The sequence below is a fragment of the Nansenia antarctica genome (genome assembly GCF_963989245.1).
Source record: "Nansenia antarctica genome assembly, chromosome: 1".
Taxonomy (NCBI): Eukaryota; Metazoa; Chordata; class Actinopteri; order Argentiniformes; family Microstomatidae; genus Nansenia; species Nansenia antarctica.
The window spans coordinates 75,071,530-75,081,823 of NC_137674.1; the positions used below are offsets into that span (position 1 = coordinate 75,071,530).

Genomic DNA, 10,294 nt, shown 5'->3' on the forward strand with positions numbered 1-10,294 from the left:
GCAAAATGTATTTAGTTTATGCAATGATCAAATTAAAAACACATTCGGTATTCGGCCAAGTGTTTCCTTAAATTCGGCTTCGGCCTCGGCCAAGAATTTTCATTTCGGTGCATCCGTAATATCATTATGTCCTCATGGCGTCATGCATGTACAGTACAGTACCGATGTCTCCTGGAGCAGATGTGACTACTGTTAATGATCCAATCAACTCAGTGATTCAACCCAGTCTGACCTGGCCTGTGTGTGTGTGTTGCAGGTCGGTGGTGTACCAGCAGAACTCTAAGGAGTCGGCCACCCTGCAGCCCTTCTTCACCCTGCAGCTGGACATCCAGTCAGAGAAGATCCGCACTGTCCAGGAGGCCCTGGAGACCCTGGTGGCGCGAGAGTCTGTCCAGGGCTACACCACTAAAACCAAGCAGGAGGTAAGGCCTCACACAAACACTGAGACCCCAAGATTGTGCACCCCCCCCCCTCGGGTTGAAAGTTGATGTCAGTTGAGACCCCCCCCCCCAGTATAAGTAACCACTAGCCTGTATTTGAGCACAAGGGTTCTACTGTTTTGTATTGTATTGATTTCACTATTGTTTTCTGTTTTCCCCCTCAGATGCAATTATTTTTGCATTTGTTGATTCACAGTTGGATATGGTGGTCTTGAAAAATCTAAATTGCCTTTTGTCTCTAGTTTAAAAAAAATCCCCAAACAAGGATATGGAAATGTTGCCAGTTTAGTTTTAAATTGAGGGTGTTTAGACAATAGATTGTGGTGTCTAATTTCCGTAACTGAAGTATTTGGTATGTGCAGCACACTTTGATACAAAACTCCTCTCCTTTCCACGGCCACCCTTCACCAAAGTCCCAGAGGCCTTTTCTCTGGTGCACGGTGACAATAGAGCATTGATTATGCCGCGCGTCCTCACTGGCCCAAACACATTGTTTTCTCAGATTGTGGCTTTAAAACAATGTGCTTCCACTGTATTGACTGAGTACTGGCGAGAGGAGTGTCTGCTGGGCAGCTGGTCATGGACTGTATTGTTTTAGTTCAACAGAAAAGAAAATTGTCCATCATGGTTTGTTTGTTTTCACCAGGAAGATGTTACCCTATATCAGTGGTACTATATCAGTGGTACTCCAGAATGCGGCTCTTGATAGGGTTCCAAATATGTCCTAGTTAATTGATTAGATTGAGTGGAGATCTGCGTTCCTAGTTGGGAGCTCTCTTCCTGACAATTCCATTTCTTCCATTCCCTTGCAAGCTTAGCGCGTCATCAGTTCCACAGCCCCCCCTCTGCCCTCCTAGCCCTTCCACCTCCCTTGTCTTCCCCCGCCGGTATTAGAGGGTGACCTTAGCTCTGGTCTTTCAGGATAACCTTTGGTGAATGTGTTTTAATCTGGGGGAAGCCAAGCATCCTCACCTGCAGGATGACCTCCTCAGACTCACCTGAGCAAACGGCAGACACACTCCAGACTATCTCTCTGTCCAAATCAGTCACTTTGCACACATATGTATGCAGGTATATATACTTTTTACTATAAGATGAGCAGTAAATGGAGATCCATATCATGTCCAACATGGAGCTAAGTTGACTGTGTTGGCGGGAGGGTGAGACAGAGACGGGCCGTCTGGCTCTGTAGGTCAGCCATCATCTGTGGTTTGGTCTCCCAGGTCTGCGCCCCGCTGCCTCCTGCCATGTTAGAAGCAGCTGACAGTGCAGTTCTGGGCACACAGCCTGGCTTCTTCTCACTGACAGTCTTGGAGTTTTTCTACGCCCCAGCGATTCATTAGTAATTTTTTGATCAAAGCCGGCTTTCTTGGGTTTCTGTGACGGCGTCTGTGCTGTTTGTGTTCAGAGCCCTAATCCCTGGCTGAACCGTGGAGATGTTCTGTTCTGTTCTACGTCTCCACGTAGCTAGCGGTTAGCATGTCACACAGTCGGCGACGTTTTGTCCCGTTGTCGTGTGGTTGTCCTGACGCCTGTCTCTCTCCTCCTCCTCCTCCTCCTCCTCTGTGTGTCTGCAGATTGAGATCAGTCGGAGGGTGACCCTAGAGGAGCTTCCCCCGGTCCTAGTCCTCCACCTCAAGAGGTTTGTGTTTGAGAAGACCGGAGGCTGCCAGAAGCTGATCAAGAACATCGACTACCCCGTGGACCTGGAAATCAGCAAAGGTACGTGTGCGTCTCCCGAGACCTCACACACACACTGGGAATGTCACTCCACACTAGGGGTGCAACGGTTCAGTTGGCCCACGGTTCGGTACGGTTCGGTATTTTGGGTCACGGTTTTCGGTACGGTTCGGTTCAGAAACAAACGTTCCAGACCAACTCGACCTCTGACCAAAGGCCGCGTTCGAGGCATTCACGTGGACGCTCCGGCGCTCTCAGAGCTAATTTACGAACGCGGCCAAATTTATCTTCTCGCCATAAAGCTTAAGCGTACAGTGGGCTTCCTGTATAGATTTAAATCTTGCTTTTCCTTGGCTTCCAGAAAACGTCTTGTCTCCGCCCTTGTCCTTTCACAATTGGATTATGGTGATACAGTATATAGGTTTGCTTCTCTGTCCACTTTATCCAAGCTAGACCCCCTGTATCATTCGGTTCTAAGATACATCACCAATAGTGCCTTCAGGACCCATCACTGTACACTGTATAGTCTGGTTGGATGGCCATCTCTTTCTGTCAGAAGGCTCCAACACTGGTACACTCTTGTGTTTAAAATCATCTCTGGCTTCTTACCGAATTATCTGGGCCTGAAGTTCATCCCTATACCGAGTGGCTCGGGTCTCAGGTCTCGTAGATGGCTACAATACAAGGTGCCACTTATCATGAACAATGTTGGAAGGGCAAGCTTGTCTTATTATGGCCCTTGGTCTTGGAATGACCTACAGACTACTTTTAAATTAGAGGCCCTTATTTCCATAAGTATCTTCAAGCGTAGATTAAAGGATGTGGTCACCGCTCGCTGTACCTGCTTTGGTTAGACTTCTCAATGTTTTAATCACCTTGTAAATACCCCTACCATTGTTTGTCTATTGTATTGTTGCCATTGTCTTATGTCCTGTCTTGTTATCTGAACTGTTTTTTTAAGCTACTATTTTGACCCTGTCTTGGCCAGGTCTCTCTTGTAAAAGAGGTTTTAATCTCAATGTGACTTCCTGGTAAAATAAAGGTAAAAATAAAATAAAAAAATAATAAAGAAAACCGAAAACCGTCACGGTTCACTAGTGAATTGAGCCGTGGAACGCAAACCGTACCGTCCGTAAAAAAACCGAGAACCGTTGCACCCCTACTCCACACACATTTGAAGCCCCTAGTCGTTGACGCTCTTCCCCCCCGCGTGGACGCGTTTCAAACCTTCTGTCAGCCCCTTCCAGTGAAACACGTAGAAGAACGCTGTCAGCATCCTCTGGTCTTTCCAAAGGCTATGTCCTAGTTTCACACACACACACACACACACATGTACGCACACATGTACGCACACACAGGTACAGCTCACTTGTCTTCCATCACGTCTCTCAACGAGGGTTTGGTAGAATGTGGGTCAGTGATGAACTGCAGAGAGAGGTGATTAGTGTGTCTCGCCGCTCCGCTGACGGTAGACCTCCTACCTGCTCCTCCAGCCCCAGCAGCACTCTGGCAGCCTCACACCTCATCAGTCCTTGGCTGGTCTGCCTGGGTTTACCCCCCCCCTATCCCAGGCGCTGCCCTACAAGCCCAGTACCAGAAGCCTCACACAGGAAATATTTATAGAGGACTTGTCATCTCTCTCTCCCACCTCCCTCCTTGGAAAAAACAAAAAATGTTTTTGAAGCCATTTTGATCCCCTGTGCCAAGTGGGTCACGGTCAGTCGTATCAGAAGGGAGTCTCTGTACCCGTCCTCCCCTAGACGAGGGACCTGTGCGGAATCTGTAACTAGTATTTCAAGGCCAGCCCTCCCATCCACTCCCGGTACCCTCCAAATACACCGTGTCACAAAATAACCATCAGGATGAAGTCCAAACCTTCCACGTCGCCCCCCCCCCCTGGATTTGGACCCAGCTGGTTCTGTTTCCAGTAGAGTCATTATAAAACGTAGGCGACATCTTATTTTGGTTAAAAAACGGCCAGCGTTTTAGCCTATTTGACCGTAATTGAACATGTAATCTGGATGTGATTTACCAAACACTCAGGCATGATAATCGCTCACCTTTCGGCGAAATTCGCCGTTTTGAATCCAAAATAGGTGACCTACATTCATACTTTTTTATTTATTTTGTATTTTGTATTATTATTATTTATTTTTTTAATCTTGTAATTCTGCATGTGACCACCACTAGAGTAAATCTAAAAGAAATCAGATATGAGCACATGGAAGCTAATTTTTCCACCCAAAAAACTTTCCGCCGGGACCGCCTAGCAGGTTCCGGGTCTCGTATCCTTCTCACCTTTTTCACCCGACCCATTTTCATGCCTGAACACTAACAGTGATGTATTATTACTAGGGGTGTAACGGATCACGGAAATTCCGTGATCCGTTCGGATCGCCCTCCACGGTTCGGAACGCATGTGTACCGCGGATCAATTGCAAAATGTAACCAAGTAATAATATTACTTAATATCTTACTTAATATCTCTTGTAAATCACAATGTAGAGTTGCCATGAAAAGATAGACGCGATTGCGGGCTTTGTTTTACTCTAAAGCGCAATGATAGGTTGATAATGCGAAAGAAAAAGAATCCGTTGTTTGCTCACTACACGTGGAACTGGGAATCCACAACAACAAGGCTGCGTTCGTAAATCCGCGTTCGTAAATCCGCTCTGGAATCTGAGCGCTGAGCGCTCTTGTCCAATCAAATTACTTGGTCCCTTTATGACGTCGGACCCTGTGTGCGCTCCGGCGCTCTCAAAGCGAATTTACGAACGCGGCCCAAGTGTATCATGTTACGTTGTTCGGCGGAGAAGAACTCGAAATGGCTCCCTCGTCATTTAAATCCCATGTATGGGAGCACTTTGGCTTCTCTGTCAACTATGACGGGAGGCACGAAAAAGGTAGCTCGACAACTTCTGATAATGTAGGCATTTTTTTCATACCATGTTCAAAATAAGGGTTCACTTTATTATTTAGTTAAAAGTGGCATAAAACATGTTTATTCATCTGCTTTAAAGAGCCCAGTGATTCACTGCTGCAACCAGGCGCCTCCTCCCTCTCTCCTATCATTTAAATTGAGTGTATTTCAGTATACCGTAATTATGTAATGTTTGAGTGTAGAATATGTTATATATATATTATATATATATGTATATATATATATATATATATATATATATATATATATATATATATTACCAGTTTTGACATCTTGAATGTTGTTGGTTTTTGTCACATAGTAAAAGTGGTGTTTTTACAGAATTCAAGGAAAAAGCAGTTTTTATAAAAACAAAAATGTTGTGTTGATCCGAAAAATGATCCGATCCGTGACTCAAAAACCGTGACACGATCCGATCCGTGAGTTAGGTGATCCGTTACACCCCTAATTATTACTGTCCCACTCTATTTAGATGGGCTCACGCTCGTGGCATACAGACCCAATTAATAGTACTTGTTGCCTATTGAGTGCTATTTTACACCTCTCGTGTTTCTCTTTATGTATTCATGTTGCTCTCCTTTCAGATATCCTCTCTCAAGGGGTGCGGAGCAAAATCTTCAAAGGCCAAAGAACCTACAGGCTCTTTGCAGGTATGTACCGTATATAATGATATTATATGACCATCTATTTAAAAGAAATTTTTTAAATAGATATGCGTTATTTAAAGTTATTTAGTGCTGATGCTAGCAGCGTTGGTATTAGCAGTACTCTGTGTTCCTGTGATTCTGCCCGTCCAAACAACGTAGCTGCCAGGGACCAGCAGGTGATGACCTTCAAGCCGCTGTCTGACTCGGTGTCTGGCTTGTCCCAGCGCTGGATTCAATTTTAAGCATCTTGCATTTAGGGGACATAATTCAACCTGAGTTGGCTGGCTATGCATGAGCCACATTCATATTTTTGGGGTTCTTAAGGAGCAATTCCTTTTGCTCTCCGAGCAGTTTGTATGTTGTACAAACAGCATATCACTTGGAAGATTTAAGGTCGATAGCGTTCACCTCATGTTAATTCTTTTTCATGGGAGTACACTGCTCTTGTTTGTTTGTTTATTAGGATCCCCATTAGCTAATGCCATGACATTAGCTAGTCTTCCTGGGGTCCGACACAAAAATCATATTTGAACCTGTAGATTAATACCCAAAGTATTTTTATTTTGTGGTCACGTGAAGTGTTTTCTGCACACGATAAAGTACGCCCCGTCAAACGTGTCGTAGTGTGATGTACAGTACTTCAAAGTGTTGGACTGAAGGGGAAAGTACAGTGGAAAAGTACAGTGAAGAAGCAGCCACGGTCGGTGTGGAATGAACCCGGAGACAGAAGGTGCTGATCTCAGCTGTGAAGAATGATGCAAGAGTTTCTCACTCTGCGGTAACTCTGCGTCAGTCAGACCACTCTGACCACACTGTCTCTTCTGTGCCTCTACCTCTTCCCTTCCCCAGAGCCCTGTGATATATGGGGGTGGGGGCACTTGCTTAAGCCTTTACCCAGACCTGAACTCCCCCCCCAAAGCCCTGTCAGAGACATAGGGGTTAGATGTGGGCCTCATTAGGAAGCCCCACCCCTCCTCTCCTCTCCTCTGTGCTGCTGCTTGTTGGAGGTATCAGGGGTGGCTAGTGTCCAGCTCTTGTTATTCCCAGAAGCTCGTTCAGCATGCAGATATCCTGCCCCCCCCCCCCCTCTCTCTCTCTCTCTTCCCTTCACGCCTCACTGACCAGTGCAAACAGACACAACTCCACTGTGGGGGTCTCTGTGTTCATCACCGCCATCGTTTGGGAGTAAATTATCACCCGACGTTTATTTTCCTTCCAGAGGGGAAAAAAGACGCTTCTGGCTTGTCAGAAAGGTGTTAGTGGAGTAACCCCAGGCAACCGTTGCTATAGCAGTGCGGTACACTTGTACAGTAAGGTCGTGTGTGTGTTTAACCTTCTCTGACCACCTGGCCCAGGGAACTTAGAAAGACGTTATGAAAAGGTCTCCATACCACACAGCCGCTAACTAATAGCATCACCGGATTGTTAATATAGATATGTCGTGTCGACCTCTTTGGAAAACTTCAGTCATGTCATTTGAAGTCTTGGGCCAGTGGAAAGGTTGAACCTGGTGCAATCAAGCACCAATCAGCACACACCGCTCCTACTTTGTTCCTCCTAATTGAGCCAATCATCCGGTCCGCGGGCTGCATGGTCAGAGGAGCTGGAATGACCTTAGAACATCTTTAGTAGGTTAGTTAATAAAAAATAAAAAAGCTGGAATAAAGTTCCAAAGCAAGCCTTCTGTCCAAGTCAAACGTCTCTCCCAGGGAGTCCCGTGTTTACACAAACTAATGATTTATGGCTGCATGGTAGCAACTGTCACGGTGGTTTAAATCCCCAGCCAAGTTCTGAAGGTGGTCTCCGTCTAATGGTAGTACTTCAGATTAAAAGCGTCAAGGCGATGTGGGCTACATGTGGCCAGGCCAGTGGCGTTTCACCTCGGCTTGTAAAAAAAAAAACGTATTTTCTCCACATTCTTCTTTAGCCATTGCTCCCCCCCCCCCGCCCTCATTCGGTCATGATTAATGTATCGCGAGGAATTCTCGTGACATTTGATCGGACATGTGAAAACAGTGTATAGGAAGTTTTTATGTTAAGTATGTGCTGACATGGTGATATTGAATGCCTACATCAACACTACAGTGCTCTGGAGGCGCCACGGCAAGGCTGAGGGGGAGGGGGGCCCGTGTGTCCTGGTTGACATACCTGCTGTTCCTCTCTATTCAAGGCTGGGAGGGGGAGACGTGTGTCCTGGATGACATACCTACTGTTCATGACTAGGGGAGGGGCGTGTGTGTCAGCATCTTCAATGGAGATTTTACATTGAAAGTGTGGCTTAGGTCCAGGACTAGACTCGCCTGTGAAACCCCTACTGGCCCCTACTATCCCTCACCCCTGGAGGCTGCTGGTTCACGTGTTAGGGATGCCCAGATCTGGGGGGGGACTTCCCCTGCCTTTGTTCTGCAAGCCAGATAACAGAAATGCCCTTTGTGTTTATGAGCTCCTCTTAACGTTCCTCTTCCCCTTCTTCCCCCACAGTGGTCTATCACCATGGGAACAGCGCCACGGGCGGCCATTACACCACAGATGTCTTCCACATCGGTCTGAACGGCTGGCTGCGCATTGACGACCAGGCAGTGAAGGTCATCTCCCAGTACCAGGTGGTGAAGCAGACCCAGGAGCGCACTGCCTACCTGCTGTACTACCGCCGCGTCGACCTGCTGTAGACACCACACACACACACACACACACACACACACACACATTCATATTCATCAAGTGCGTACACACGCCAGATACACTCACACACGTGCATACATACATGCATACACGACGTGCATACAAACAAACGCATCCGCACATAAACTAATGAACAGGAACACTGCCCAACTTCTTCTCTTGCAAGATTTTCCTCTACCCCCCCCCCCCCCCCCCCCCCTTGTCCCTGCTTTTCCAGAGAGCCAGCTTTTCCAACAACGCCTTTTTTCCTTTTATCTTTTTTTGGAAGAAGAGAAGAAAAGAAAAAAAAGGACACGTTCTAAAAGAATTTCCCTGTGATAGCTTCCTCTTCTCTGTGCGCCACTGCTGTTTTTATGAGATGCTGAGAGGAGAGACTGTTGATTGGACTGAGGGCCGGGGGGTGGGGGATGGGGGGTGGGGGATGGGGGTTGGGGGTTGGGACTCACCTCTGAACCGAGAGCCTGGTTGGGACAGGGACACGTGGATTCATCCACTGGACGAACTTTGATCTACCACATGACGCTGCAGGTGAACTGTTGGACTGCGGGAGAGAAGTTGTTGTTTTTTTGGTTTTGTTTATCTACTTTTTTTTTCTTTTTTTAAGAAAATGGCATAGAAAAATCTGTGTTTTGCCTTTTAGCAAAGGGAGTTGTTGGCCTAATCAGCAGTTTTAAAAGGCTGTTGAAATTTGCCTCGTGCATCTAATAAGGCCCAGCACCAGCAAATGACACACCGTTGTCATACCAGTCTCTATACTCCCAAGGCGAGATACTCTTAACCGCCACCACCTCTTCTTCTTCTTCTCCTCCCTCCTTCTCGAACTTCCTCACTTTCCTGATGCTTTTAAATCTAGGTAACACTTGAGCCATCCAAAAAAAAAAAAAAAAAAGAGAAAAAAAGGAGTGGAGCGGAGGTGCTACCGTGTGCTGAAACTAAACAGCTTCTTTGTTTGAGGAGAACCTGGTGTGGTTTCTGGGTGTAGGATTAGAATGACTGTCTAAAAACAATTTTAATGCGCTTTAGGATTTAAATGATAATTAAAAATTAAGCTTCTGTGCACGTAAAAAAAATATAACTGATCAATAAAAGATGTGGACGTGCAAATGCACATTTTTGCAGATATTTAAGGATTAAAATGTAAAAAAGAAGAAGAACAAAAAAGATAATTCTGAAGAGTCTGGGTGACGGTCACCATGACTCCCTGGGGGGCTGTGCTACTTCTGAGGCTTTCTGAGTGTTTGTGCTGGAGAGATGGCTGCCAATGAAGATGAGATCCCATTGCAAACATCTGCCCTTGTTTACTTAATTACCTCTCCTTCTCCTTTCTTCCCCATCCATCCATCATTCATTTCTCCTTTTTCCTGTACTGGTCTAAAGGTTCCACCTGTGTGTATAGGTGGCCTTGTCTGTCTGTGTAGAGTTACAAACAAGAGCCACATCAGCCGTTACCCCCCCCCCCCCCCCCCCAGACTCACCAGATAGAGGGGGCTGCCTTAGGTTCACTATACGAGGCTTTCTAATCCAAACCTCCACTCGGATGTACGAGTCCAGCCCAGTCAGGGTGACAACTGTAAGTCTAATGTCTGTCAAGTGTTAAAGCGGGAATGTTACCTGACCTCTGCATTTCCTCCTTTGTGGCCGAGAGCAGTTCCTCTCCAGAGAGGGAGAGAGAGAAAGAGGGAAGGAGAGAGAGAGACTGTCCGTGTTGAGGGGGTAGTGGGATCACATCTGTGCTTGGCTCTGAAATTGTCCCCCCACAATAAATGCGCACAAAAGGAAATCATGTTTGCTTTTGTTTTCAAGACAATGCTTTCGCATCATTTATTATTCATTGATTGTGTTGATTTGAGTTTCAGTAAAAAAGAGGAAAACAATGTAATGTTATTTTTCATTTGTTCGATATT

At 46.2% G+C, this 10,294-nt stretch overlaps 1 protein-coding gene across 2 annotated transcripts in view; it reads left to right on the forward strand.

The window, feature by feature from the left end:
• Positions 1 to 8,780, forward strand: part of usp10 (ubiquitin specific peptidase 10) — a 29,522-nt gene extending 20,742 nt beyond the window's left edge. For both annotated transcript variants that reach the window (XM_080540119.1, XM_080540120.1), the window contains 4 exons: positions 257 to 422; positions 2,018 to 2,162; positions 5,646 to 5,711; positions 8,190 to 8,780. In XM_080540119.1, the coding sequence (XP_080396245.1) occupies positions 257 to 422; positions 2,018 to 2,162; positions 5,646 to 5,711; positions 8,190 to 8,377 (565 nt within the window). In that variant the 3' untranslated portion in view covers positions 8,378 to 8,780. The remainder of the gene's footprint in view (positions 1 to 256; positions 423 to 2,017; positions 2,163 to 5,645; positions 5,712 to 8,189) is intronic.
• The last annotated feature ends 1,514 nt before the right edge of the window (positions 8,781 to 10,294 follow it).